The sequence below is a fragment of the Balaenoptera borealis genome (assembly GCF_965194805.1).
Source record: "Balaenoptera borealis genome assembly, chromosome: 16".
NCBI lineage: Eukaryota > Metazoa > Chordata > Mammalia > Artiodactyla > Balaenopteridae > Balaenoptera > Balaenoptera borealis.
Window position 1 is genome coordinate 82,109,653 of NC_138872.1, and position 27,527 is coordinate 82,137,179.

The window sequence follows — 27,527 nt, forward strand, 5'->3', positions numbered from 1 at the left end:
CCTGGCTGCCGGATAGTGAAGGAATAAACTGAAGTAATTACAGCAAGAGGGTGTGCTCCTTACACTTAGGCACAGAGACAGCATTTTTATATAATTTCAGGCCGTGAGCCTAGGGGGCTTATTCCGGCTCGTGGAAGGGGCAGTGACCTGCTCTCGGTCTCTGCCAGGACCTGTTCCTGGAGGGGGCGGGGCCAACATGGCGCCGAGCGCCGGGTGAGCGGCGCTTTGGCGGCGGTGAGAGGCTTTTCCTGCGTTGGGCGCTCGACTGGCGGGGGCGGGTCTGAGTGGTACCCGGGACTAGACCCTTTGAAGGGCCCGTGTGGGGTCCCGGAGGAGGACGGTTGGTTGTGTGTCCGTGCGCGTGGGGACGGTGCGTGTGCCTTGGAGGGATGTTGGGGGGATGAGGTGGGCTCTCTACGCCTTCTTTCTCGCTGTACCCATTGCCTGGGGACCTTAGACCTGCTTCCCTGCTGGGGAAACTGCTACACGGATCTAGGTCAAGTTAATCTTCTGGGAAGCCTTCCTGCCGACTCCACTGATCTGAGGTTTCCTGAGGCCGTGGCGTGTTATTTGAGCCTTTACTGGCAGAGGGTACCGCGGGGTATTGAAGGATTAGTAGGAGTTCGCCAGGGAACTGGGACATGACCGCCTCCTGTATACCCGGCTCCAGGCACAGAGTATGTTGAATAAATGTGTTCCCTGCAGATAAGGCTTATAAAAGCGGGGGAGGAGACCTGGGATGGTCTGAGAAGAACTAACTTGTATTTCGCCCCCATCTTCCCGCCCCTCCATCAGGCCCACACCCGCCCTCCACATACACCTCGCAGTCAGTTCAAAACACTTTTGACATTAGTCTTCCTAATGCCAGCTTGAAGCGAGCCACTTTCCTTTTGGACACAAAGTAGATTCCAAGCTTGGGCCTATATCTTGTTCATTTGATAACAGTGGTACTGAGGGTTTAGTGAGCATCTAATTCCTAAGCCTTACAGTTCATTCATTTATTCAACAGGTATTTATTGAGTATCTAGTGTGTCTCAGGAGCCAGTCCGGGGTCTCAGAATACATCAGTGAATGTAACAAAGATCTCTGTCCACACAGTGTGGGAAGGGGAGATGTGGTGGTGATAAACAATAAGAAATAATACAATATACATCAACAGATGTTAAATTCCTTGGGAATTTTTTTTTAAAAGCAGAGTGGGGGTGGGGTGCAGTATTAAACGGGGTGATGGGAATAGGCAGCCAGGGAACATCTGGGGAAGAGCATTCCAGGCAGAGGGAATAGAGCAAATGTTTGAACAGCAAGGAGGACAGTGGGGCTGGATCAACGTGGAAGAAGGAAGGAAAGGAGGTCAGAGATGCGATGGGGAGAGAGTAAATCACGAAGGAGCTTGTAGACCATAATAAGGATTTCGAATTTACTCTGTGGCACATTGGGAGCCAGTGCAGGGTTTTGAGCAGAGAAATGACCCAATGTGGTTTACTTTTTGACAGAATCACTCTGGTTGCTATGTTGGGAATAGATGTAGGGAGCAAGGATGGAAGCAGGAAGACCTTATCAGGAGGCTATTGAAGTTCCCCAGGGGCTAGATGCTGGGGAGCTGGCCACACAGTGGGAGTGGCGGATCAGGTTGGATCACCTGGTGGATTTGCTGTGAGGGCTCACATAATGAATGAGCGCCTGGATGAATGGCGTTGCTATGAAGATGAGAAAAGCCGAGGCTGGAGCTGGTGGGGTGGGGGTCATCAGGAGTTCAGTTTAGAAGCGATTCTAAGTAGTCAGTTTGATATACAAGTCTGGAGTTAGGAAGAAAGCTCTGGGCTGGGGATATAAATATGCCATCATCAGCCTATAAGCGATACTGAAAGCTGTGAGAATGGTTGAGGTCACCAAGGGAATAAGTATAGCTCATAGCTGTACAAGGACCAAGCCCAGGGCACTGCAACATCAAGCAGACGAGGAGAAGAGGAAGAACCAGCAGAGGAAACGTAGAGAAAGTGGCCAGTGAAGGAGGAGGAAAACCAAGAGCAGGTGGGGTAGCAGTGGTGTCAAGACAGTGTCTCCACAAGGTAGTAGGCAACTATGCTCTGTGCTGCTGAGAGGTCGAGGAAGATGGGGAAGGAGATGGGACTTTGGATTTGACAATGTAGAGTCACAATGACCTTGATGAGTGGTTTCAGGCACCTGATGGAGTCAAAAGCGTGACTAGAGTAGGTTCAAGAGGAATTAGAGATAAGACAGCTCTTTCAGGGAGTTTTGTTGCAAAGAGGAGCCAAAAAAAACCCCCAGAGTATCGCTAGTAGAGAAAGTGGGATGAAGAAAAGATGTTTTTTTCTTTTTTAAATTATTTATTTATTTATTTATTTATGGCTGCGTTGGGTCTCCATTGCGGTGCGCAGGCTTCTCATTGCGGTGGCTTCTCTTGTTGCGGAGCACGGGCTCTAGGTGTGCGGGCTTCAGTACTTGTGGCACACGGGCTCAGTAGTTGTGGCACGCGTGCTCAGTAGTTGTGGCTTGCGGGCTCTAGAGCGCAGGCTCAGTAGTTGTGGCACACGGGCTCAGTAGTTGTGGCTCGCGGGCTCTAGAGTGCAGGCTCAGTAGTTGTGGCGCATGGGCTTAGTTGCTCTGCGGCCTGTGGCATCTTCCCAAACCAGGGCTCGAACCCGTGTCCCCTGCATTGGCAGGCAGATTCTTAACAGTGCCACCAGGGAAGTCCAAGATTTTTTAAAAATTCTTAATTGTGAGATACACATAACATAAAACGTACCATATTAACTATTTTTAAGTGTACACATTAGGGGCATCAAGTACATTCACACCCATCACCACCATCCATCTCCAGAATGCTTTTCATGTTGTAAAACAGAAACTGTACCTATTAAACAGTAACTCCCCCTTGTCCCCTTCCCAGCTTCTGGCACCCACCACTCTGCTTTCTGTCTCTATGAATTTGACTACTCGAAGAACCTCATATAATTGGAACCATACAGTATTTATCCTTTTGTGACTGGCTTATTTCACTTAGCACAATGTTCTCAAGGTTTATTTGTGTTGTGGCGTGTGTCAGGACTTCCTTCCTTTTTAAGGCTGAAAAATATCCCATGGTATGGGTGGACCACTGTTTTGTATTTTGAAGATGGGAGAAATAAGTGCATTTTGTAGGGCTAACGGGAGTGATCTGGTAGGTCGAGGAATTGACGATGATGCAGGGAGGGTGGGGAATGCTGGAGGGATGCTTGAGTTGGGGAGGGGCATGACCAGAATCTCTACAGTGACAGGGAAGGCAGAGCATGTGGGCGCCGGTGCTGCTCAGTGGGTGGACGTGGTGGTGGGAGCCTGGGGAGGTCTCTTCTCCTGGCCAAAAATCAGGGAGGAGAAGAGGTGTCAGATGAGACAGAGGGAACCTGGCTGCACTGAAATGTAGGACCATCAGGCAGCATTAAGGGCCCGTTTGAAGTTCGTGGCCATGAAAAAAGTGCACATTGGTCAGGATGGTTGTGCATTTTCTCATCACGTTCAACTGTAAGGGCACACAGGCTCAGACAGGGAGAGTTGTTTTTAACCAGTGTTGTCTTTTTGTCAAGTGTGAATAATGATGCATGACGGAGCAAGACACATGAAAGCAGGCACATTAACAACCTTAGGGAAAAAAGATGCTTTCCACATTTTACAGAGAAGAAACCCAAAGCTGGGAGAATTTAAGTAGCTTGCCCAGGTAACATAGCTAGGTAGTGCTGGGGCTGGGATTTAAACTGAGAGCTGAGATCATTCCACTATACCTCACTTGTACTGTGCCTGGCATAGAATCAGCTCGATAAATTGTGTCGAATTGGGTCCAAGTGCTACCTCCTCCTGTTCAGCCCGTGCTGCTCACGTGGGGATGGACAAAGGGCACCCCCCGAGCCCCTTCCCTCCTCACTTCTCCACTGTCCTCCCTTTGTTGTGGCCCCTCCTGAACGGACAGCCCCTCTTCTTGGGATGTCACTCTCACGTTTCCTCTCACCCCCCTGCCAGGGTCTCCATCTCTCCGCCCTGGGGCATCTTCCTTTGGGGGAGGGAAGGAGGGGCTCCAGAATGGCTGAGGAGAAGAAGCTGAAGCTGAGCAACACCGTGCTGCCCTCGGAGTCCATGAAGGTGGTGGCCGAGTCCATGGGCATCGCTCAGATTCAGGAGGAGACCTGCCAGCTGCTGACAGATGAGGTCAGCTACCGCATCAAGGAGATTGCACAGGTACCCTGGCCTCCCCGCACTGTATGGAGGGTGCTGCCCAGGCCGCCTTCCTCCCCAGGGTCTCGGGCTGACGTCTGTCCTCCCACCCCTAGGATGCCTTGAAGTTCATGCACATGGGGAAGCGGCAGAAGCTCACCACCAGTGACATTGACTACGCACTGAAGCTAAAGAACGTCGAGGTGATGGGAATGCACAGGACTGAGGGGGCAGGGTACTGAGACCTCCCAGACGGTACATTTGCCTCAGCCAGACCTGCCTGCTTGGGCTCCCTTCTCATCCCAGCGTCTCTCTCCGTCCTGTTGTAGCCACTGTATGGCTTCCACGCTCAGGAGTTCATTCCTTTCCGTTTCGCCTCTGGTGGCGGCCGGGAGCTTTACTTCTACGAGGAGAAGGAGGTTGATCTGAGCGACATCATCAATACCCCTCTGCCCCGGGTGCCCCTGGATGTCTGCCTCAAAGGTTGGGGAAGGGGAGGGGAGAGCAGGGGATGGGGAGGAGGGGAAGGGGGGAAGGAGCAATGCGTATGGGTGTGAGGAAGCACACGGTGAAGGAGCCCTCAGTGTGAGATCCCTGCTGAGGAACAGGAAGGAAAGCACGCATCCCTTAGTGTGGAGGGCCTTCCTGATGTCTGCGCTCAGCCGTTCACCTTGACGCCTTCCTTCCTTGCAGCTCACTGGCTGAGCATTGAAGGCTGCCAGCCAGCTATTCCAGAGAACCCACCCCCAGGTAACCTCCGTGCCCAGCGTCCAGCACCCACCCCTCTCCCTCCTCCTCCCTTTACATCTCCTACCTTGACCGCTTTCCCACCAGCTCCCAAAGAGCAGCAGAAGGCTGAGGCCACAGAGCCCCTGAAGTCAGCCAAGCCGGGCCAGGAGGAAGACGGCCCCTTGAAAGGCAAAGGTCAGGGGGCCACTCCAGCTGACGGCAAAGGTCAGTACTGCTGGGCCAGGCCCCTTGCCCCAAAGCCAGATGGTCATTTGTGAAGTGGGTGAGGTCAGGGCAGAGGGCGAGACCTCAGGCCAGGAGCCCCAGAGAGGACCAAGAAGCGCAAGGGAAACTGGGTCTCCCTGGGTGGGGGAGGTGAGGGTTGAGGTTTGTCTGGTGCTGAGGCCTCCTCTGGAGCTTTCTTTTCTGAACCTGCCTTCCCACTTCACACAGGGAAAGAGAAGAAGGCGCCACCCCTGCTGGAGGGGGCCCCTCTGCGGCTGAAGCCCCGGAGCATCCACGAGCTGTCTGTGGAGCAACAGCTGTACTACAAGGAGATCACAGAAGCCTGTGTGGGCTCGTGTGAGGCCAAGCGAGCGGTGAGGCCCCGCCCCCGTCCTGGCTTTACCCCTCGGAGGCCCCCCGCCCCGCCCCCCCCAGTGTCGGCCCCTCCTCACTCGCTCCCCTCCCCCCACAGGAGGCTCTGCAGAGCATCGCCACGGATCCGGGGCTCTACCAGATGCTGCCGCGCTTCAGCACCTTCATCTCAGAGGGGGTGAGAGGACGCGGGAGGGGGGCACCTAGGACGAGGTTCCGGGGTGAGGAGGGAGAGGAAGCTCACCGGAAGGGTCCCGCTGCCCCATCGCTTCCCTCCCCGCAACCAGGTGCGCGTGAACGTGGTGCAGAACAACCTGGCCCTGCTCATCTACCTGATGCGCATGGTGAAGGCGCTGATGGACAACCCTACTCTGTATCTAGAGAAATACGTGAGTGGACCTGCCCGCCCACCTCTCATCCCAGGCTCTGGGGACCCTGCCGCCACCCACAGGAGACCACTTGTCAGAATCAGCTGACTCGAGGCTTCTGCCTTAGGTGCACGAGTTGATCCCGGCCGTGATGACCTGCATCGTGAGCAGACAGCTGTGCCTGCGGCCAGACGTGGACAACCACTGGGCGCTGCGGGACTTTGCCGCCCGCCTGGTGGCCCAGATCTGCAAGCACTTCAGCACGACCACGAACAACATCCAGTCCCGCATCACCAAGACCTTCACCAAGGTGAGCCGCTGCCCATCACTACCCGGGGTTGCCACCAGAACAAGGAGAGCTTCACTCAAACCAGTGTGGCCGCAGGAAGTGATGCTGGAAACCAGGGGCAAGAGGGCGGGGGGCGGGGGGGGACTGGGACTTGGGCTGCATCTGTAGTGTCTTTTTTTTTTTTCCTAATTGTGTGATTCCATTTACTTAAAGTTCAAAAACCAGAAAAACTAATCTCTGGTGGTAGAGGTCATAATAGTGGCTACTTTGGGGAGGAGAGGTTGGCTGGGAAGGAGCTGTTATGTCTTAATGGTTTACAAGGAAAATGTGTGTATGAGAGACTTTGGTCCTTAGTAGTTAGCTTTTCACACCCCTTTGTTTGGGTTTATTTTCCATCCCCTTACAGAGCTGGGTGGACGAGAAAACCCCGTGGACAACGCGCTACGGCTCCATCGCAGGCCTGGCAGAGCTGGGACACGACGTTAGGCCCCAGCGCGGGGAGCCCCGGCGGGGGGGGGGATCGTGAGGTCAGAGTGGGCAACGGCCCCCTGATCCGGGAGACCCTGTGGTGACCCCAGGGCCCCGGCTTCTCCCCTTCTCTTCCAACAGGTGATTAAGACTCTGATTCTGCCGCGGCTACAGCAGGAGGGGGAGCGGATCCGCGGGGTCCTGGATGGCCCCGTGCTGAGCAACATCGACCGCATCGGGGCTGACCACGTGCAGAGCCTCCTCCTGGTGACGAAGCCCCAACCCCGCCCTCCCCCACTTCTTCCCGCTGATCCCCCTCTCCACCCCCCACCACACACACACACACACACACACACACACACACACACACACACACAAGGACAATGTTTAGCAAACATACAGCATCTTCCATTCATCTACCCCATCTTCGCCTCTTACGTTCAGGGCACACCTCAGAGTCCCATATTGTTTCGCAGCTGGAAAAACTGAGGCACTAAGGGGTTAAGTAAGAAATAAGAGTCTTAACTCTCAGCCTGTGACTTCAAGCCTGCACTGCCCCTGATGCTTCTGCATCACTCTGGCCCATTCTGTGCAAGGCACATGCCCTGTGGACCGGCTGGCCCTTAGATATCACCAGCGTAATTACTCAGCAAGTTCTCCACTCCCACCAGCTGGTGCCCAAGTTCTCTATGAAGAAAAACCACAGCATTCCTTACACACTGATAACCCAGCACAGCCTGGCTTCCAGCAGGAACACACTGAAATAGTGGGTGACCTCCTTTCTCACCCCTTCCCCCGTCACGATTCTCAGTCACTGCCCTCCCTCTACCTGGCTGCTCTTCTCTGCAGAAACACTGTGCCCCTGTTCTGGCAAAGCTGCGCCCACCGCCTGACAATCAGGATGCCTATCGGGCAGAATTTGGGTCCCTCGGGCCCCTGCTCTGCTCCCACGTTGTCAAGGCCCGGGCCCAGGCTGCTCTGCAGGCTCAGCAGGTCAACAGGACCACCCTGACCATCACCCAGGTCAGTACAGGGTCCGGGGAGGACAGGTGAGCACGCGGTACGGTGAAATGAAGAAAAACACGGCGGTGGTTCCCATCCGGGCGGGACGCACAGACAGACACCACGTACTCGGGCACACACACTGACTTTTGTAAAACACAGGGCCCCCTGAGTCAGCCGTCTTTGGGGGTGTCTAGGCCCCCTTTGTGATGATGCCCCAAACCCAGTGAGACCCACTGAGGAGCAAGAGGAGCCCTTCTTTCCATAGTTGGTAGTTTTCGTAGATGGTGACGTTTTCTTCCTGCTGCTTCTTCCTATAGCCCCGGCCCACGCTGACCCTCTCACAGGCCCCCCAGCCTGGCCCTCGGACCCCTGGCTTGCTGAAGGTCCCTGGCTCCATCGCGCTGCCTGTCCAGACACTGGTGTCCGCTCGAGCTGCTGCCCCACCTCAGCCTTCCCCTCCCCCAACCAAGTTCATCGTCATGTCATCCTCCTCCAGCGCCTCATCCACCCAGCAGGTATGTGGCGCCGTGTGGGACCAGGGGTGGTGGGGGCTGTGTCACCAGGTCACTGATTATTTGGCTGAAGCAAGGGAAGTACCCCCGGCCTTGGGTGTGGGGAGAGTACAAGGCAAGCGGCACTGCCTTTCTTCCCGCCCAGGTCCTGTCCCTCAGCACCTCGGCCCCTGGCTCAGGCTCCACCACTACCTCTCCTGTCACCACCACCGTCCCCAGCGTGCAGCCCATCGTCAAGCTGGTCTCCACCGCCACAAGCGCACCCCCCAGCACTGCCCCCTCTGGTCCCGGCAGTGTCCAGAAGTACATCGTGGTCTCTCTTCCCCCCACAGGGGAGGGCAAAGGAGGCCCCACCTCCCATCCTTCTCCAGCCCCTCCCCCGACCTCAGCCCCCTCCCCGCTTGGGGTCAGCGCCCTATGCGGGGGGAAACCGGAAACTGGGGAGAGCCCCCCTCCCGCTCCAGGGACTCCGAAGGCTAATGGCTCACAGCCCCCCGGATCTGGCTCCCCTCCGCCTGCGCCTTGATGCTGTCACACGTCTGCTGACCTTCTTCTCTCCCCTGTATTCTCTCTCTCTCTCTCTCTCTCTCTCTCTCTCTCTCTCACACACACACACACACACACACACACACACACACACGCACAGACGCTGGGTGGAAGGAAATAGTAGTCAGCTTCCCCCACGTGACTTTCTCTTTCAGTATTGTACAGTCAGTTCCTCAGAATAAAAGCTTGATTTTTAAATTGTGATCCACCTCAGTCCTTCCTGGGTCAGATCCCACGGACGGGCGGTCGGACCCGTGGAGTCCCCCTACTCTCTAGGAGTCAGGACTCTTCCAGCCAGAGCCACAGCCACAGGCCAGGATGCTGGGAGAGGAAACATCGTCCTTCTCCTGATGCACAGATCACCTCCTTTGCCACCTGTGTCGTCGTTTGGGAGCCTCAGATCCGAATGACGTAGGCATCGCTGTGGCTTAGGTGTCGCACCCACTTGTGGGGATTGGCGTTGCCGCATGGTCTGAACGCCAGCCTGAGGAAGCGAACCTGGAGGCCAGAGCATGTATGCCGGGGAAGTTCAAACGAGAGGCTGGCGGGGCCCAGCCCCAGAGGAGGAGCCGAGGTGGCGGGGCCTTGGCCGGGAGGCCCGGGGAGGCCCGGGACGTCCATCTGTGAGGGGCAGAGGCAGGAGGAGGGCGCTGAAGGCCTCAACAGGAAGGAGGGCAGGGGAGCCAAGGGGCCAGGAAGCTGACCGCGCTGACCGACCGCGTTAGGAGGCTATGGGTCAGGGCTGAAAATGGAGGTGGGAGGAGAGGGCCTTCGAGACTCAGCGGCTGATACCTGGAAAAGGCCTGAGAGCTGAGAGCCTCCCTGCACCCGAGGCAGGTCCCAGCGAAGGGCTCCCTCCCCCAGCTCTGCCTTCTGCTCTGGGCTGCTCAGCTCCTGAGACAGGCTGGAGTCGGGAGAGGAAAGGTGCTGGGGTTAGCCCTGCCATCCCACAGCTCCCACTCTCCTCCCCCAGTGCCGTCCTGTTGTCCAGAGAGGCTGGTAAACCCACCCGCGGGCCCACGGTGCGTACATGCTCACCTGACCACCCCCCGTGGCAGGGGAAGGTGCAGCCTGACGTTGAGAGCCTGGCTGCAAGGGAAAAAGGAACAGAGTCACAGCCCCAGGAGGTCGTGACGTGTCCCCTCTTCATTAATGTCACGACTGGAGTTCTGCACAAGTGCCACCCCACCCCCTTCCCAAACTCCAGAGCCTCTAAACGATTCTGAGGCTGGTGGCTGCACCTGAAGGTGGAAACAGCAGGTACCTTGGCCTTGTCTCCTACCCTACGTAGCTGGACTAGGCTTGGCTACCCCCACTTACCTCTTTGGGGGCAGGTCACATCGTAACTTCAGATAAACCTGGAGTCTGGGTGGGAGGGTACAACACCGTTACTCAGGCCCTACCCTACCGGCATCTCACCATCCCTCACACAGGGCCCCCACGTGTGGCTGTGTGGATTTTGCCCCAAGAAGGAGAGAGAAGGGCTGAAATCCACCCAACTCCATGAGCCATTACATTCACGGAGCTGGGTTCACTTGTGGGGGAGGGTGCCTTTACTAACTCGGAGCCAATATCACCACCACCACCGCTCCTTCACAGCCAGTCCGAGAGGTAAACAGATATGTGTATGTATGTGTGCACACACACACGTACATGCGTACACATGTTGGCTTGGGCTCCAGAGAAGTTCTAGAACAGGGAAATGGTCTCACCTGCCTGAGCCTCGGTCCCAGTGCACGGAGGGAAAGAGCCGGAAGGGGAGCGGGGAGGGGAGGTCATCTGAGAGTTGATATCTCATCACGGTCAGCTGAGACCAGAGAGGAACGGAGGTGAGTTTGGTCTCCTCACACCTGAACTGCCTCCCTTCCCCTCGGTAGGTGGAATGTGCTAGGCCAGCCCGATCCTGACCTCACCCTGAGGTGGCTGCAGGCGGAGGACTCGATGAGATTCAAACTCATCCAGATGCACCGAGCTGTGAAATGAGACCTCATCCACCCGAATTCCTGGCCCATAACCTGCAAAGAGAGAAAGACCCCTCTCCTAACCGATATTTTGGGAGGGGGTGGGGATCTGTCTCTAACTTCCCTCCATGAAACCTTTGACAGTGACCTCGACCTAGGAGAGAAAGACCCACTTTCTCCTCACCTCTCAGTTCTGACTTCCCCACACAAAACTCTTCCGTCAAGCCGATGCGCATCTCTGTCAGAGGAAAGAACAGAAGAAGAAGCTGCCAAATACCCCATACATGCCGCCAAGGAGCCTGTCCCAAACCCCACCCTGGTCCAGTCTGCAGGCTGCTCACCAGAGCCGCTGGGCAGAAAGCTCTTGAGTCGGATCTCTCCCTGCACGTCCACCTTCAGCAGCGAGCCCTGAGAGTGACAGGAGGTCAATGCCCAGATGTGACCTCCCCAACACACTTCCCAAAGGCCGCCTGTCCTCAGCCACAGGGCTGGGGGCCCAAACTTACGTTAGAGGCTATCAGGACGGACAATCTCTCGACCACATCCAGAAACACTTCATTCTTTTGGCTCTAAGGAAAGAGGGATTGGGGACTGATCTGTCTGTGTTCTAACGTGGACGGGCAGAAAGGACAGGACAGTGGAGGCTGGAGCCCTGGGGTGGGGACACGGGTAAGGAAAGGGATCATCCACGTCTAGGGGAGGTGGAAAGATATGCTGGGATCTTGGACTCTGGGGGCTGAGAGAAAAATCCGAGGATCTGAACCCATCAATCCCTCCCTCACCTGGTCAGAGCGGCTGGACAGCACCGGGCGGCCGGCTGCACTGCTGGGGGCCACTTTGCTCTGTTGTGTCTCAGCCCCGAACTGAAAATCATCCAAAGCAATCAATCCTCACGTATGACACTTCCCACTAACCCTCCTCAATCCTGGCCTCATCTGTCCCTGGACTGACCAAGCCAACGCTGCTGAGGTCAAAGAGGCTGAAGGGTTTGCTGACCACGGCCTCCGTCTGGATGAAGTTCCTCAGCATCTCCGTGGATGTGGTCTGTACATAGCCATAGTCCTATGGGCAAAGGAAGGGCAGTCTTTGGATGGTCGGGGGGGAAGGGGTGAAAATGAATGGACTCAGCCTCCCAACCATGGGATGCATCTTCAGGGAACGGGGGACAGGGAGGGACATCCTTGGGCCTCACCAGCACTTCATCCAGAAGTTCGTAGACCAGAGCCACGTTGCGGGAGATGGTCCCCTCACCCAGGGAGCCACAGTAATCACCCAGGAGCGAGGCTAGCCTGCAGAACAGGACAGAGTGGGCATACCCTCCTCCTCTCTGACCCCCACGCCCGGGTGCCCAGCCCCGCCCTCCTCACCGGGAGAGCAGCTCTAGGAGGCTGAAGGGAGAAATGTTTTCTGAAGTCGTGGCCACCAAATACAGACCGCTGTGTCTGATGTGAATAAAATGACGGTCATCGTGGTGCTGAGGCAGAGGCAAGGGGAAAAAGCATTAGCAAGAAAGAGTTGTGGTGATTCCTGGCCCATGAGACCTGGGCTGGTATCCTGATTCCTCTACTTACTAGCAGCGTGACTTGTGCCACGTACGAAACCTCCCCAGGGCCCAGCTTCCTAATGTGTAAATGGAGTTAATAATAGTACCTACTCCAGAGTGGCTGAGGATCGAGACGTGCGGGGAGCTGTGCCTGGTGCATTGTGAGCGCTCAATAAACTTCCATTAATATTATTTAGAGGAATGTACCCCCCAACTGGAAGCTCTCAAGGAAACAGCCCTGGGAGGAGGCGCCCCCCACCCAGACACACCAAGCTCATCCCCTCCACCCCACCCCCGCCAGTGGTTACCATGACAACCGGAGACTCGTCTCCAGGCAGTCCCGTCAGCTTCCGGTAGAAGAGCTCGGCCACATCCCGGCCGCCGCTGTCTCCGCGGACTGACCGGGTGGAAGGACAGCTAAGGAGCTGGCGACACTGGCTGGCTGGGGGGCACTAGTCCCACCCAGCCCCTCCCCCCCGCCCCGCTGGCCAAGGATACAGTCCTTGTAGATGAGCGGGTCCCCCATGGAGGACAGAATGAAGAACTGGGAAATCATGGCCGTTCTGGAGAGCAGACCAGGAGACAGCGAAAGTTGGTCCTGCCCCGCCCTGCGGCCCCGGAACAAAAGGACGCGAGTGGGCTGGCCCTTTAAGAGCGATTCTCCTTCGACCGCGGGAAACCCGGCGCCCGCCCAAGCCTCGCCCAGCCTTTCCCTCCTGACCCCCGCGCCGCTCCCCCGTCACTCAGCCCAGGTTGGCCCACTGATTGGTCGTGGCAGGGGCCCGTGGCGAGTGGGAGGGGCGGAGGGCTCTTCTCCGATTGGCCCGCACTCAGCGGCGCTGGTCACGTGGGGAGCGACGTTTCGCGCCAATTTCGGTTGGTCGGCCGCAGTCCGCCGCGCGGACGTTTTTAGCTGTCCGGGGAGTGAGAGCTCAGAGCCCGCCAACTGCTGCCGCACAGCCCTCGGCAGCAATGGCACTTAAGGACTATGCGCTCGAGAAAGGTGAGGGTCTGCAAGTGTGGGAGGGGCGTCCTGCGCGGGAAGTTTCCTGGTCAACACCTGTTTGGGTGAGCTGGGGTCCCGGGGGGCCGAGTTCGGCGCGCGAGGCCCGAGGCAGGGTCGGGAGGTGGCGGGTTAGAGGCACACGGTGCTTGCGATGCGCACGGGGCGCCGAGGTCGGGGGAACGCTGGTAACCGCGTACGGGAAAGAAGTAGGAGTCGTGTTGGGTGGGCGGGCACCCCGGCTCTAAGTTCCAGAAGGAAGGGTCGCGCCAAGGGGAGACCAGGACCTCAGGGGACCCTGTCAAAGGTTCAGGGTCGGCCACCCCTAGTCCCACTTCCTTCCGCGCTCTTAGGCGCTCGGAGCGCCCGAGACGCGCCGAAGCCCGGGGGCTGGGCAGGCCGGCCGCTGCGCTCCGGGATTGGCCGCGTTAGGCCCACCTCCAAGCGGAAGTGAAGGCGGGCGGAAGTTGCGCGACGCCGCTGGAAGGAGTGTCGTGTGTAAACAGTGTCCTTCCGCGCGGTGGCCTCGGAGAGAGCTGCTGAGGGTGGGGGCCTGCCTGGAATTGGGGTGCTTATCAGAGGCAGAGGGAGGAAGTGGTGGGGTGGGACGGTGTGGCCCTTGACGAGCCGGCCAATCGCCGGACGGGCTCCCGCCCTGGGCGGAGGAATCCCGGGCTGTGAGGCGGCGGCATCTGGGCCCATGTGCTTCTTTGTTTACTAAGAGCGGAAGCCGTGGCGGGAGAGGGGGTGGGGCGGAGGACGGGCCTGGTGGCGGAGATCCCAGTGAGAGCAGCGGTTTAGGGGATCGAAAGAAAAGGAGAACAAAACGCGTAGAAGAAACGCTGAGAACCTTGAGACCTGAGTGTGTTGCCGGCTGTGGGAGGCCCTTAGGAAACGGTACTGAGATTTCTAACTAAGGCAGAGAGTGGAATTCCTCTGCGGGGAGGGTATTGGTTAATACTCTAAACTGCCCGGGGCCACTTTTTCTTCCCTAGGCCAAAACAGGCTTGTGAAAAAGAGTTCTGCCCTGTTTGGGGAGAATTAGGTAGGCTTATTTGAATGTTGTTTCGATTGATGAGTTCATCGATCTCATTTTAAATGGAGGTGAGTTTCTTAGATTTCTCTCAGACGGGTTTTGCAGTAAGGTATCTGAAGAAAGGTTGATTCTCACGGTTTTACGCTTTCTTTATAGAAAAGGTGAAGAAGTTCCTACAAGAGTTTTACCAGGATGATGAATTTGGCAAGAAGCAGTTCAAGTATGGGAACCAGTTGGTAAGTTTAAGGTTGGGTAGAGGGAATGGGGCGGTGACTTCAGTTATAAGAGCTGTTAGCAAATGCATTTTTCGGTAAGTGACAAGTTTAGCACCATACCTGATACCTGTGTATCACTAGATTCACAATAATTAAGGTATTTTCAGGAGTTCGGGGGGCTGAGTAATGAGTCTTGTTCTGTCTCACACTGCTGTTTCTCCCACGTGGGGCCTGGGACCTGTGTGCTGAGCTTGTGGTGACAGATTTTTGCTTGTCAACACCGGTAAGGTAAATTTGGCCCCGTGGCTATCTCCTCCCCACCCCAGGTTCGATTGGCTCATCGGGAGCAAGTGGCAGTGTACATAGACCTAGATGATGTAGCTGAGGATGACCCTGAGCTGGTGGATTCAATTTGTGAGAACACCAAGCGCTATGCCAGGCTCTTCGCTGATGCTGTACAAGAGCTGCTGCCTCAGTACAAGGAAAGGGAGGTGAGAAAAATGCAGGGCATGGACCTTAGGTTTTTTTCGAGAAGGTTCTTGGGGGCAGAAAGCTGGCTTTCCAAGCTGGCAGAAAGGGGGCGGTGATTTCTGCCTGGCCCCCTTTATGCGCTCTCCTTTCACCATCCTGATTTTTTCCTATTTTCCTTTCTTTTCCTTTAGGTGGTCAATAAAGATGTTCTGGATGTTTACATTGAGCACCGGTTGATGATGGAGCAGCGGAGCCGGGACCCTGGGGCAGCCCGGAGCCCCCAGAACCAGTATCCTCCTGAACTCATGCGCAGATTGTGAGTGGTCTCGGTGGGGAAGGGTGTGGGGTTTGATCCCCAGAGCCTTGCTAACGACGATTTTTTCCCTCAGTGAGCTGTATTTTCAAGGCCCCAGTAGTAACAAGCCTCGTGTGATCCGGGAAGTACGGGCTGACTCTGTGGGGAAATTGGTAACAGTGCGTGGAATTGTCACTCGCGTCTCTGAAGTCAAACCCAGGATGGTGGTGGCCACTTACACTTGTGACCAGTGTGGGGCAGAGACCTATCAGCCGGTATGTATGGAGCAATGAACAGTGGTTTTTGTAAGAATTAATTTTGTCTGCTGATGTTCACTTGTTATTTTCTCTGATTTTTGTAAAACATGCTGGTGTGTTCACTTTTCATCTTCATTCTAGCGTGGAGTGGTCTTTCTATACATTCTGTGTTTTTTGTGTCTGTTGATATCCACCAGGAATAACTTAAGACATTCTCAAAAGTTCCATGGTTTTTGCGACAAAGAGGAATGTGATTCAAGTGACTGACCCTGAGGAGCTCCTTTCCTTATGATTTCCTTTGGTGCTTCCTTTTTTGCATCCTAGATCCAGTCTCCCACTTTCATGCCTCTGATCATGTGCCCGAGCCAGGAGTGCCAGACCAACCGCTCAGGAGGGCGGCTGTATCTACAGACACGTGGCTCCAAGTTCATCAAATTCCAGGAGATGAAGATGCAAGAACATGTAAGTTTGGGGTGTGTGGTCCAGGACCCAGGGAAGGTGGAGCTTGGGAGTCCACTGGAGTAGAAGGAAGAAAGCAGAACAAGAGAGAGAGGAGCTGAGGCAGAGAAGTCATCAAGAGCAGCAGGGAGGTTTAACTGGAACTTGCTGATTGAGTTGGGAGGAGGTAAAGGAGAGCTCAGCGTCGCTCCTGTCGGCTTCTGTGAGGCTGAGTAGGCCAGGAAGCGGTAGAGCAGCGTGCCTGGGGAGGGGAGGTTAGTCCTTGGAGGTCTCACGTACCCTTCTCCCCCAGAGCGACCAAGTGCCCGTGGGAAATATCCCTCGCAGCATCACGGTGCTGGTAGAAGGAGAGAACACAAGGATTGCCCAGCCCGGGGACCACGTCAGCGTCACCGGTATCTTCTTGCCAGTCCTGCGCGCTGGGTTCCGACAGATGGTCCAGGTGAGAAAGGGAGTTTAAAATGAGGAGGTGGTTTTCCCTGTTTCTCCTCATCCCCTAATTCTTATCCAGCCCCACAGAGAAAAGTGTCAATAGCAGAACACCAAGCAAAGCAGAACGAAAGGTTTTGTCAGGAACTCCTGAGGGAATCATGTGGATGGGCAGGTTAAAGAACTTCATTTATACCCTGGCATCTTCCTGCCCAAGGGTTTACTGTCGGAAACTTACCTGGAAGCCCATCGGATTGTGAAGATGAGTAAGAGTGAGGATGACGAGTCGGGGGCAGGAGAACTGAGCAGGGAGGAACTGAGGCAGATTGCAGGTGAGGGGTCAGGGGAAGCACTGGGAGTGTGAGTTTCATCCTAGCACCTTTTATCCCCCGGGGAACACTCTTACTTTTCCCTCTCCCACAGAGGAGGATTTCTATGAAAAGCTGGCAGCCTCCATCGCCCCAGAGATCTACGGGCACGAAGACGTGAAGAAGGCGCTGCTGCTCCTGCTGGTGGGAGGGGTGGACCAGTCTCCTCGAGGCATGAAGATCAGGGGTGAGTGCAGCGTTCAGGAAGAAAGGATGGGTGACCAGGGCCAGTGTCCCATAGGTCACAGAATAAAAGAGCAGGCGTCTTGGCTTCATGGGCACGGGGTGGGATTAAAAGAAATGGTGCTGGGCATGATGGGGGCAGATCTCGAAAGCACTTTTCTCTGTGTTTGGACAACTTGCATTGAAGGAATAGTCATTCAGGGGCTTCCTTCCCTTCCTCCAGGCAACATCAACATCTGCCTGATGGGGGATCCTGGTGTGGCCAAGTCTCAGCTCCTGTCTTACATTGACCGCCTGGCCCCCCGCAGTGAGTAGTCAGACCCTGGGAGAGGCAAACTGAGGACAGGAGTAGGACCACCACGCTTCCGTGTGTGTCCTCTTCTGGGAGCGTTGGGGAATGGAGATTGGGTCAGCGCCACCACCCACAGCCCTGCAGCTGCCTCGGGAAGGCCTGGCTAGGTCAGAGCAGTTCAGTACAGGCCTTGCCTCACTAGCCCTGTTTCTTCTGTCCTTTGCCCCGTTGTTGCTCCCTTGTTCTCTTCGCTTTTTCTAAACACGTCTATTTTCTTTCTCCCTGGCCCTTTTGTTCAGGCCAGTACACGACAGGCCGCGGCTCCTCCGGAGTGGGGCTCACAGCAGCTGTGCTGAGAGACTCCATGAGTGGAGAGCTGACCTTGGAGGGTGGCGCCCTCGTGCTGGCTGACCAGGGTGTGTGCTGCATTGATGAGTTTGACAAGATGGCAGAGGCTGACCGCACGGCCATCCACGAGGTCATGGAGCAGCAAACCATCTCCATCGCCAAGGCAGGCATTCTCACAACGCTCAATGCCCGCTGCTCCATCCTGGCTGCCGCCAACCCTGCCTACGGGCGCTACAACCCTCGCCGCAGCCTGGAGCAGAACATACAGCTTCCTGCTGCGCTGCTCTCCCGATTTGACCTCCTCTGGCTGATCCAGGACCGGCCCGACCGAGACAATGACCTGAGGTGAATGCAGCTCAGCCCTCAAGGAAGACACCCCTTAGTGACAGTCTCTGGAGAGGGAGGAGAGATTAGAAAACTCTTCATTGTCTGCTCATGGAAACTCCAGAACCTTTCCCTCATACAGCAGGGGCTGGTCGACAGTTGTTAAGAGTGGGTCAGGGTTGAAATGTTGATGGTCTTTTAATGGGAAAGTTTGTCCCTGCCAGGCTTTGAGGTGGAGAGCTGAGGGGCCAAGATGTAGAGTTCGGGTGTGACGTGTAGCACCAAAGAGACAGGGTTCCTACTTGCCTCCCCTCTTCCCAGGTTGGCCCAGCACATCACCTATGTGCACCAGCACAGCCGGCAGCCCCCCGCCCAGTTTGAACCTTTGGACATGAAGCTTATGAGGTAGGAGAGCTGGGCGAGGACTGGTGTACTTGTCCCGGTGCCATGGGTGGCAATGTCTTGGCCTGGGTGTGCGTCTCTTGAAAAGCTTTCACTCCTCCTCCACCATATGTCCTGGGTCTGAGAACAGTGAGTCTAGGTCCCCCCAGCCTGGCCATGGGAGACCATGACGCAGAACCTGCCTTTCATGCTACCTCCACCACCTGCCCATCTCAGGGTTGAGACAGGTTCAGATTTTTGGCAAAGCTGCGTCCTGCTGCACGGATACTTGATAGCACTATTCTCTCCATGGAGTCTGTCCAGGGGCTCCCAAGTTTTTCTTCCTTTTACCTATTCTCTTGAAGTTAACAAAACCGTCATATGGATTTGTCATATTCATGCAAAGGCCATTTTCCTAAAAATTTGGGAATAACTTGAAATGCAGCATTTGGAGAAATCCATCAGTGATATTTAAGCAAGCAAATACTCATCTGCTGACTTTGTTTTTCCTACTTAAAAGTACCCCCTGCCCCGCCGCCAAAGTCTTCTTAAATGGAAAACTCTTAATGCAGAAAAAACATACTCTTTGCACCCCCCCCCCCCCCCCCGCTCCTGCTTTCCCACAGACGTTACATAGCTACGTGCCGGGAGAAGCAGCCCACGGTGCCGGAGTCTCTGGCCGACTACATCACAGCAGCGTACGTGGAGATGAGGCGAGAGGCTTGGGCCAGTAAGGACGCCACCTATACTTCCGCCCGGACTCTGCTGGCTATCCTGCGTCTGTCCACTGCTCTGGTGAGTGCCAGCCTGTCCTGCTGGAGGGTGGTCCGCTTGGGCTCTCCTGGGCAGCCTGCCTTGACGTGGCCCCTCTCTCGCTGCCCCCCCTCCGCTCAGGCCCTGCCGGGGCTAAAGTGCTGACAGTGCAGATAGTGGTCCTGTCCGTGCTACCGCACTGTGGGTACTTGCTGCCCCAGCAGGGCGCGCCCCGCGTCCGTGGAGGGAAGGGCCTTCTCCCTGCTGCTCCGACCTCACCGAGGGGGTGGGTGGGTTAACTGCACTCCCTGTGTCCTAGATCCTGTGCTAGGAACCTTCATTTCTGTCCTCACATCTTGGACCTTAGTCCTGGGGGCTCCAAAGTGCTGTTCGTGCAGGTAGTGTGATTACCTGACCTACTGCTGAGCTAGCACTTCCCGAGCCCCAGGGACACTACCTCTCTGCCAGTTGCTTTCTTGGCTGAGCTCCCCAAGCTCCATCTGTCGTGGTGGGGAGCCCAGTGGAGTTCAGAAGGGTCTGGTCTCCCTCACAGGACAGCTGAACACCGGGACTGGCCAGTGTTGAGAGGCGGAGACTTGGGCAATTGCTGGACGCTGCCCTGGGCATTGCACTTGTCTCGGTCTGACAGTGCCGGCCCCACACTGCGGATGCTTGGCGGGAGGGGAGGGGCCTCTACTCCTTTGTGAGTAGGAACACATGGGTTGCCCAACCTTAGAGCTGGGGGGGGGGGGGGCGCGTCCCTGACTTTGTTCCACCCCCCTCCTCCCGTTCCCATCTCTCCCTACCTTCCCCTTAGGCACGTCTGCGAATGGTGGACACTGTGGAGAAGGAGGATGTGAATGAAGCCATACGGCTAATGGAGATGTCCAAGGACTCACTTCTGGGTGACAAGGGGCAAACAGCCAGGTGAGTGGCTTAGTGAAGGATGTCAGGGGTCACCTTGACCTTCTTGAGCAGAAAACTTATCCTGTGGCTTCTGCGTCCCTGTGTCTGTGATGTTGGCCTCAGAATTCTAACACTGACCATTGCTGTTCTGTTGGTACTGGGTGTTCTTGTTGTACCCCGACCTTACACACCCATGCTTGCACACCCATGCTTGTTTCCTCCAGGACCCAGAGACCAGCAGATGTGATATTTGCCACTGTCCGTGAGTTGGTCTCAGAGGGCCGAAGTGTCCGGTTTTCCGAGGCGGAGCAGCGCTGTGTATCTCGCGGCTTCACACCTGCTCAGTTCCAGGCGGCCCTAGATGAGTATGAGGAGCTGAACGTGTGGCAGGTCAACACTGCCCGGACACGCATCACTTTTGTGTGATTCCAGTCGCTTGAGACGCTGGTATCTACTCTGCATATCGTCCTAATCCCCCTTCCTTTAAAGATCTGGAGATGCCCTTGAGGGGAAAGGAGGATCCCCTCTTTTTCCCAAACTGTACTTGTATTACTCATTCTTTTTGCTAATAAAGTGTTTGTTTGTAGATTTGCTGCCTTCTGTTAAAACAGGGTATTTTGAGTTTTCTAGGTTCCTATCTATCTATCATCATCTTTTCCCTTTACGCTTGTCTCATTCCAGCCACTCGTAAGTCAGTCTACTCGGGGGTTCCTGCTCTGCCTGCCGGGCGCGGATGGCAGAGACTGCACTGGGTCTCCACCCCCACCCCCACTCCAGTTTACAGTCCAAAGTATGGACACGAGTACCTCTGCCTTCTGGGGTTCAGGCACGTACCTCCCTGTGGTAAACACTCAGTGCTGCAGTAACTGAGAAACGCCTCCCCCTCGGCCAGCCACCGAGCCCGTAGGGTCAAGGCTTTAAGATCCAAGAGTGTGGCACCTAACAGAGAGGACAGAGCCACTAGAAGGGGTGCGGAGGGGCTGCTCCCCTTTTATTAGCAACAGGTTTCTCTAAACGGAGTGTAGCGCCCTCCTCTTGACAGCTGTCCGACCCCCGTGCTGCATCCTTTCAAGTATCCTCTCAGAAGAAGAGCCCCCGCATCCGCCTGCCAATGCCTTGTCGGTCATAGAGGACGTTGAACTTGTTCACGAACTGGTTCATGGTGTTGCATGTCTTGGTGATGGTGCCAAGGTAGGCCATGAGCCCCACGTCATTGCATTGCTGCGAGGGAACAGAAAGAGCCAGTTCCCCGGGGCTCTGGGTCCCCCGCTGCATGCCCAGGGAACAGCCAGGTCCCAGGTCCTGCGTGCAGAAATGACGGCGCGAGCCCCACCTCCCTGTCCTGGGCTTTACACTCACGTCGTAAAAGTCTGTCTTGAACTTGTCTGTGCTGAGCACTGGGAGGCAATGACACAGAGCATAGGCCTCGCGCAGGATCTCGTGGTTAAAGGGGACCTCTCCTAAAGGCACAACAAAGGCTGCGTTAGCGTGGATGCTGTCGCTTCCCCAGGAGGGAGAGGAAAAGGGGTTCAAGTGCCAGGGAGACACCTGTCCTACCTGCTTCGGAGGCCTTGACGTACTCCAAGATGAGCTTGACGCGGCTGTGCAGCATCTTGATGGCACTGTGCTGTGCGATCAGGTGTTCGGCCACTGCAGGGGGGCAAGGACAGGCCAAGGTGGAGAAGGAGTGGGGCCACACCTTCCACCCCCCCACTTACGAAGCCCCTGCAGCCTCCCTTACCAGTGGAGTTCTCTCCACTGCCTGTTGCTGTCATTCGCGCCACGTGGTCCACACCAATGCGTTCAGCTTCCTCTGTGGCCAGAGTGTAAGTCAGCTCAGCAAACAGCATTGTGGCCTACAGGGCACACACAGTCAAAAGGAGGAAACGCCAGGAGCAGAATCTGAGGGTTGAAGGGCAGGGCATTACCTACCTCTCCATTGATTATATCTATGACAGACTCAAAAACGCTGACGGGAAGCTGTAAAGAAGAGATGGGAGAACAGCTCTTACATCAAACACACCTGAACCTATATATTAAGTGCCAAAAACTTGGGCCTTGGCCCTTTCACATTACATTTTCTCATCTAATCTTCCCAAGGACCTAGTGAAGTAGGAATTACCCCATTTTACACAACGGGGAAAATGCACTTTAGAGGTTAAATGACTAACCCAAAGTCTCACAGTTGGTAAACTGCAAAAGAGAGATTCAATTCAGTAAAGATGTCATACAGTTTAAGATAGCAGGGGATGAGAATGAAAGATGGCCATAGCGATGGACAAGCAGGAAAAAGTGGGCACGGGGTCAGTTTTACTCACATCTGTGTGCTTGGTCATAGGGTTCAACTTAAGAAACAGAGGGCTCTCAATTATCTCGCACACCTGGAAGAGGGGGAGGATGCACACGAGTGTCAGGGCCCATCTTCTTCCCCTCCCCCTCTAGTCTCTGCCCCAGCATGCACAAGTGTGTGTATACCTGCTTATGGACGTGGATGTCGGAGGGGTCAGGCGGCCCCCCTGTGGTGTACCAACCGAGGAACTCCAGCTCCTTGAATACCTGTTTAACTGCAGAGGAAGGGGCCAGAGTATTTCTTTAAACCATCCTTCCTTAATTTGAAGCTCCTGGTGTATTTTTACCAGCTTCTCCTCTCCCCATGCTGGCTCAATTTAGAATAATTAATCTCAGTCTTCTCTCACTTCTTACCTTCTTTGCAGGGAATAACTGAATGTGTCCTTTTTCTAAGGTCTCTTCAGCTACTCTCTCTTCACTTTTCCTCTGTTCTCGTCCTATCCTGTTTATTTTTTTCCCCAACCCTCTCCATCTTCCCCACTCTGCTTTTTTTCCCCACTCCCACTCCTCTTCCCCACGTCTATTCCCCTCTCACACTGCTCCTCCTTGGTGTAATAATATTCCTTGTCAATGATAATCTTCTCTTCCACGGTGTGGGACAGCAGCTCAAAGGAGTTCATCACCTCGATATTTCGGCCCTCCTGCTTCCCGATCAGAGCCCCAATCACTGGATGAGAGAAGGACACATAAGAGGTGAGGGTAAGGAAACCCCAAACTTCCCTAATCATTATACCTTGAGGGTCTGAGGTCAGTGTGAACCAAATATTAGGGAAACGGTGATCTGCGGAGGAGGAATTGGCTTCAGTAAAGGAAGGGGAAAGACCACCATTTGGGGGAGGTGACCAAGGACAGGAGGCTGGAGAATTACGCCGAACACTCACCCTGCATAGGCCGCCCCTCCTGCGAGCGCATGCGAATCCAATGATCTGAGATGTTGAGAATGACGAGGGGATGAAGAGCGACTGAAACGCTGCCAGTCACTCCGGAGGCCATCACGCTGGGCACGACTAAGGGAAGAGGAAGAGGGGGTGAGAGTCCTCCCGGGAGACGGGAGTGGGAGACGGCAGAGTCGGGCCATACATCCCTCCCGCAAGTTAACCCAGGGAGCTCGCTTTTGACCCGCCCCCCCCGACTTCTCCCGGGAGTCCAGGACGGCCTTGATGTGCCCCCAAGTAAGTCTCCAGAAGCCGCTCCCGCGCGGCCCATTACCTGCTGCATCCACCTCCATCCCGCTGCTCCCTCCGGTCCCGTTCGCCGCAGGCGCCGCCGCCGCCGCCGCCATTTCCCCCGCGCCCGCCAGCGTCGGCCCCGCCCCCTCCCTCCCTCCATCCCACCCTCCCTCCCTCCCTCCCGGCTTCCGTAGGCAGAGGCGCATGCGCAGTGTCGCCGTGGCGCGCGCACGCCCCGAACCTGGGCTGCACCGGCTGTATTTGCCTAGCCTCGGTGGGTGGCGCGGGCGGCCCTGGGGTGGGGAGAGCCGGCAGGTTTTCGTAGCCCCTCTAGCCTTCAGCTGACCTTGAACAAATTACCTAACCACACCCTGATCGTCCTCGTCAGTAAAAGTGGGATTAGACTACCTAGTTCCTAAGGCTGTTGCAGAATGAATGAAACGTCCCGTTGCTGCCCTCAGAATAAAACCCAAACCTCTAACCACGGCCTGCAAAGCCCTGCAAGATCCGGCCCCTGCTGCCAGTCACTCCGGAGGCCATCATGCTGGGCACGACTAAGGGAAGAGGAAGAGGGGGTGAGAGTCGGCCCTGGCCTCTGCTTTTCTGCTTCTCGGTCCCCGTGCTTCAGCCACACCGGCCCTCACGTCTGTTCCTTTCACACGCCTCACTCACCCCCACTTAAGGGCCTTCTGTCGCCTTCATCACTGTAACCCCTGTGACCAAAACTGTACCTGACACATGGGCACCTAAATGATTTTTGAGTGAATGCTTTGGCGGTGGCGCCTGGTATTGAGAGGCTCCATCCACACATCCTATCTTTCCTCCTTCTGTATTACCTAGGGCACTAGGAACACCCCCTAGTGTTCTCTAACCTCTTCCAACCTCCCTCTACCCTCCATCTCCATCATCCTTTCCAAACTCACCTCTGGCAAACCTGGCCTACTCCAGCCCTCTCCCCAACCCTGCACCCAAGCAAGCTGTGTACACTGCGTTTACTCCATCTTGTTGCCCCTACAATTTCGCTGGCTCTTTTAGTGTGCGTCTGCACTGAACCCAAAGTGTTAGCTCTTAGAGAACAGGTAGAGACCTGTATCTTGACCCTACGGAGCCTACTCGTGCCCAGAACCAGCAGGTCCCAGGAGATGTTTTCTGGTGATGATGGTGCCTTCTGTGAATTAAGCAGTCTTTCCTAAATGGAGCCTGAGTGAAGGGAAGTTAAAGGGCAAGCAGCCCTCAAAGGAAGGGGCCTGAGAAATCCTGCAGGGAGAGACGTCTTCTGGCCAAAGGGAAGTTAAGAGTTTCTCTCGTTTTAATCCCCAGCAAGTGAAAAACCTCCCTGTCAACTGAGAGGGTTATGGGAAAACCTCACTTCTCTATATATGCCTCACTTCTCTTAGGAAAAGTGAGGTCAGAAACATGTATCTCTTAAATAATAGGCAGCTTCTGAGGACTTGTAATGCTTCTCAGCTAGATTGAAGACTCAAAAAAAAAAATTATTCTGGTGTTGAAGTTGCTAGTTTGCATTGCTGTTTCAATCATTAGAGAATTCCTTTGTCTTTTTGTTGTTTCAAATGCTTTTGAAACATTGTTCAGATAACTATACAACACATAAAACAGTGGTTATTGTGAAATTTAAAGATGACTTGGAAATTGAATCAGTTGTTTATACATGCTTTGGAAGTAAGCTCAACTGAGCATTTCTTTAAAGTGCATTGTATTTTAAAAAACTACCATCAGGGACTTCCCTGGTGGCGCAGTGGTTAAGAATCCACCTGCCAATGCAGGGGACACGGGTTTGATCCCTGGTCCAGGAAGATCCCACATGCCGCAGAGCAACTAAGCCCCTGCACCACAACTACTGAGCCGGTGCGCCTCAGAGAGCCCGTGCTCTGCAACAAGCGAAGCCACCGCAATGAGAAGCCTGCGCACCACGACGAAAAGTAGCCCCAACTAGAGAAAGCCCGTGCGCAGCAACAAAGACCCAACACAGCCAAAAATATAAATCAAAAAAAAAAAAAAAAAACTACCATCAAAACCTCAGGTTGAAATGATGGTGTTAAAGCAGCTATCCCACTGTTCTTTTTCTCCCTTCCAACAAAACTAAACATACTGTATCACTTTGTTGTTTTGTTAACTTTTCCTTCCGCAGAGTGGAGGTGACTGGGCTGGTGGGGAAGAAAGCAGAGGATCTGCTCAGAGAGCCTGCAAAGGAGGCACATGTGTGAAAGCTGCTAAGAGAGTACAACTTCATTTTTTAATTTTTTTTGGCCACACTAAGCAGCTTGTGGGATCTTAGTTCCCCGACTAGGGATTGAACCCGGGCCCCCGGCAGTGAAAGCACAGAGTCCTAACCACTGGACCACCAGGGAATTCCCGAGAGTTCATCTTAAAAGTTCTCATCACAAAAAAAGTAACTATGGATGGTGGTGGATGTCACATCCCAGTAACTATGGCTTCTCCTTTTCTCCAATTATCCCCTATTTCCAGACCTTTTGTTCAGAAGGGTCAGGTGTGAGTGATGAGGCATTTTTACAAAATTTACAAAGACCCATTACTCTGGCCACCGTGGCACATGTATTTGTTTCCCATCGTTGCTGAAATAAATTACCACAGACTTCGTGGCTTAAAACATCACACATTTATTGTCTTACAGTTCTGGGGGTCAGAGGTCTGAAATAGTTTCCACTGATCTGAAACCAAGTGTCTGCAGGGCCACATTCCTTCTAGGGGAGAATCCCTTTTGATGTCTTTTCCAGCTTCTAGAACTGCATTCCTTACATTTCTTAGTTCATGGCTTCTTCCTCGTCTTCAAATCCAGTATTTTAGCAGTGTCTTCAAATCTCTCTCTTTGTCCTTCTATTCCCATTATCGTATTGCCCTCTGTTGTAAAATCTGTCTCTACCTCACACTTGGGATTACATTTAGTGCCCACTGGGATAATCCAGGATAATCTCCCCATCTGAAGATTCTTAACTTAATCATATCTTCAAAATCCCCTTCACAGGTTCCAAGGATTAGGACCCAGAGATCTTGGGGGCCACTGCCCAGCCTGCCACAGCAAGTGTGAGCCACTATAGGGGGGCTGGAGACAGCAGTGTCCTCAGTCACATGATCTAGAACCACATCAACCCAACAAGAGAATCCTGATGGCTGGGCCAGAATTAAGCTGGAATTCTCTAGGCTCCCTTTTGGCTGGGCTGTACTCAAGACAGTCTACCAGCCAGGCTGGCCTAGGGTAGCTATTAGGGGAAAGAAAAGAAATGCCATACCTACAAGTGGTCAGGGCAGACTCTTTGATTTTCAAAATAAGTCTAGAAAGCCCCCCATCCCTTTCATCCTGATCATTACCCAAGAGATGGCCAACCAAGAAGGGACAGCCACATTCAGTGAGCAGGCTGCCTTACTACAGTGTGTGGACCAGAAGGAAGTGCGGGAAGTAGAGCTGACTTGAAAGAGGTCATTCCAGTGCTTGGTACCCAGATGCTGTGGGTGGTAGGGAGTGTGGAATGTCCATCCAACACCTTGACTATTGGCCCCCGGTGACTGGCTTTTGTAACAGAAGGTGCATCAATATCAGACTGTAGAGGATCTGCAAAGCCTAAAACATGACACAGTTTCAAGGGCTATAATGATGTGGCCTGAGTCAGCCGACTGGACTGGAACAGGGACACCAGCATCAAGAGAGCCCACAGCAGGTGTTCAAGGTTCGATGGAGTCAATTTACCAGGAACAGGAGGGAGCTTCTGGGCGCTGCAGCCTTGATCAACAGCCAGGGAGTCTTATCAGAGACTAGGTCCCCACTCTGGGCATCCACATGAATGACCCATCTGTCAGGTAGGACCAAGGTGTGATTCCATAGTTTACCGCCCCAAGCGTGTGTCTTTAATTCTCCATATCTGTCATCTTCCAAGTGAGCCAAGCAGCCAGGCCATTGGCTAGCAGCCCAAGTCAGTAAAATGTAACAAGGTTCATCAAGGGGAGTGCTGGCCAGACTCAGGATGAGAATGGCCTTGACTTCTGCCCATGGTGACATCCACTTTCGGTTTTACGTATCTGGCCATGAAG

General features: G+C 54.7%; 4 protein-coding genes and 1 long non-coding RNA gene across 11 annotated transcripts; 3 read left to right on the plus strand and 2 right to left on the minus strand.

Moving 5' to 3' along the window:
* The first annotated feature begins 145 nt into the window (after positions 1 to 145).
* Positions 146 to 8,924, plus strand: TAF6 (TATA-box binding protein associated factor 6). Of its 5 annotated transcripts, XM_082361344.1 has the most exons (17): positions 146 to 234; positions 497 to 677; positions 3,585 to 3,715; positions 4,015 to 4,230; positions 4,323 to 4,409; positions 4,536 to 4,689; positions 4,900 to 4,956; positions 5,041 to 5,160; positions 5,389 to 5,534; positions 5,633 to 5,710; positions 5,820 to 5,921; positions 6,028 to 6,210; positions 6,596 to 6,670; positions 6,799 to 6,924; positions 7,507 to 7,680; positions 7,980 to 8,177; positions 8,320 to 8,924. In XM_082361344.1, exons 4-17 carry the CDS (start codon positions 4,075 to 4,077, stop codon positions 8,698 to 8,700), a joined length of 2,037 nt encoding a protein of 678 aa, XP_082217470.1. In that variant the 5' UTR covers positions 146 to 234; positions 497 to 677; positions 3,585 to 3,715; positions 4,015 to 4,074; the 3' UTR covers positions 8,701 to 8,924. The 5 variants fall into 5 exon arrangements, with proteins under 5 accessions (XP_082217470.1, XP_082217468.1, XP_082217472.1 ...); XM_082361342.1 differs by lacking the exon at positions 3,585 to 3,715; XM_082361346.1 differs by lacking the exons at positions 497 to 677; positions 3,585 to 3,715 and having other exon boundaries at positions 172 to 234.
* Positions 8,850 to 12,944, minus strand: AP4M1 (adaptor related protein complex 4 subunit mu 1). Its single transcript, XM_082361391.1, has 15 exons — positions 12,723 to 12,944; positions 12,533 to 12,621; positions 12,049 to 12,155; positions 11,874 to 11,970; positions 11,633 to 11,743; positions 11,464 to 11,544; positions 11,188 to 11,250; positions 11,023 to 11,089; positions 10,866 to 10,919; positions 10,629 to 10,735; positions 10,433 to 10,527; positions 10,041 to 10,085; positions 9,759 to 9,809; positions 9,513 to 9,624; positions 8,850 to 9,341 (listed from the first exon to the last, which is right to left on the minus strand). The coding sequence occupies exons 1-15, from the start codon at positions 12,778 to 12,780 to the stop codon at positions 9,117 to 9,119; spliced, it is 1,362 nt and encodes a 453-aa protein (XP_082217517.1). The 5' UTR covers positions 12,781 to 12,944; the 3' UTR covers positions 8,850 to 9,116.
* Positions 12,945 to 13,068: 124 nt separating this feature from the next.
* On the plus strand, positions 13,069 to 20,530 carry MCM7 (minichromosome maintenance complex component 7). Of its 2 annotated transcripts, XM_082361341.1 has the most exons (16): positions 13,949 to 14,124; positions 14,223 to 14,331; positions 14,420 to 14,499; positions 14,805 to 14,969; positions 15,141 to 15,265; positions 15,339 to 15,519; positions 15,826 to 15,963; positions 16,253 to 16,402; positions 16,607 to 16,721; positions 16,813 to 16,944; positions 17,164 to 17,247; positions 17,532 to 17,925; positions 18,226 to 18,309; positions 18,912 to 19,080; positions 19,856 to 19,965; positions 20,169 to 20,530. In XM_082361341.1, the coding sequence occupies exons 5-16, from the start codon at positions 15,186 to 15,188 to the stop codon at positions 20,368 to 20,370; spliced, it is 1,839 nt and encodes a 612-aa protein (XP_082217467.1). In that variant the 5' UTR covers positions 13,949 to 14,124; positions 14,223 to 14,331; positions 14,420 to 14,499; positions 14,805 to 14,969; positions 15,141 to 15,185; the 3' UTR covers positions 20,371 to 20,530. The 2 variants fall into 2 exon arrangements, with proteins under 2 accessions (XP_082217466.1, XP_082217467.1); XM_082361340.1 differs by lacking the exons at positions 13,949 to 14,124; positions 14,223 to 14,331 and adding an exon at positions 13,069 to 13,227.
* A 382-nt stretch (positions 20,531 to 20,912) lies between these two features.
* Positions 20,913 to 23,648, minus strand: COPS6 (COP9 signalosome subunit 6). Of its 2 annotated transcripts, none has more exons than XM_082361395.1 (10): positions 23,503 to 23,648; positions 23,175 to 23,300; positions 22,829 to 22,960; positions 22,420 to 22,508; positions 22,263 to 22,325; positions 21,877 to 21,924; positions 21,686 to 21,800; positions 21,502 to 21,594; positions 21,304 to 21,422; positions 20,913 to 21,165 (listed from the first exon to the last, which is right to left on the minus strand). In XM_082361395.1, the coding sequence occupies exons 1-10, from the start codon at positions 23,573 to 23,575 to the stop codon at positions 21,025 to 21,027; spliced, it is 999 nt and encodes a 332-aa protein (XP_082217521.1). In that variant the 5' UTR covers positions 23,576 to 23,648; the 3' UTR covers positions 20,913 to 21,024. The 2 variants fall into 2 exon arrangements, with proteins under 2 accessions (XP_082217521.1, XP_082217522.1); XM_082361396.1 differs by having other exon boundaries at positions 21,304 to 21,404; positions 23,503 to 23,647.
* On the plus strand, positions 23,310 to 26,096 carry LOC309613894. The gene is made up of 2 exons (XR_014235929.1): positions 23,310 to 23,465; positions 25,612 to 26,096. It is a non-coding gene; the product is annotated as an uncharacterized lncRNA (long non-coding RNA).
* Positions 26,097 to 27,527: the final 1,431 nt, after the last annotated feature.

Bases quoted from the DNA above. Each gene is read 5' to 3' on its own strand.
- MCM7 (XM_082361340.1), top strand. From the start codon at position 13,197: ATGGCACTTAAGGACTATGCGCTCGAGAAAG. The intron at 13,228-14,419 runs GTGAGGGTCTGC...CTTTCTTTATAG, and splicing joins GGACTATGCGCTCGAGAAAG to AAAAGGTGAAGAAGTTCCTA. The intron at 18,310-18,911 runs GTAGGAGAGCTG...GCTTTCCCACAG, and splicing joins TTGGACATGAAGCTTATGAG to ACGTTACATAGCTACGTGCC.
- COPS6 (XM_082361395.1), bottom strand. From the start codon at position 23,575: ATGGCGGCGGCGGCGGCGGCGCCTGCGGCGAACGGGACCGGAGGGAGC. The intron at 22,326-22,419 runs GTATACACACAC...CCCCTCTTCCAG, and splicing joins ACATCCACGTCCATAAGCAG to GTGTGCGAGATAATTGAGAG. The intron at 21,801-21,876 runs GTAGGTAATGCC...TGTGCCCTGTAG, and splicing joins TAGATATAATCAATGGAGAG to GCCACAATGCTGTTTGCTGA.
- TAF6 (XM_082361342.1), top strand. From the start codon at position 642: ATGACCGCCTCCTGTATACCCGGCTCCAGGCACAGA. The intron at 5,535-5,632 runs GTGAGGCCCCGC...CTCCCCCCACAG, and splicing joins CGTGTGAGGCCAAGCGAGCG to GAGGCTCTGCAGAGCATCGC. The intron at 6,671-6,798 runs GTTAGGCCCCAG...CTCTTCCAACAG, and splicing joins TGGCAGAGCTGGGACACGAC to GTGATTAAGACTCTGATTCT.
- AP4M1 (XM_082361391.1), bottom strand. From the start codon at position 12,780: ATGATTTCCCAGTTCTTCATTCTGTCCTCCATGGGGGACCCGCTCATC. The intron at 12,156-12,532 runs GTAACCACTGGC...CCTCTGCCTCAG, and splicing joins ACGAGTCTCCGGTTGTCATG to CACCACGATGACCGTCATTT. The intron at 9,342-9,512 runs GTATCAGCCGCT...TGCCCCTCACAG, and splicing joins AGCTCTCAGGCCTTTTCCAG to ATGGACGTCCCGGGCCTCCC.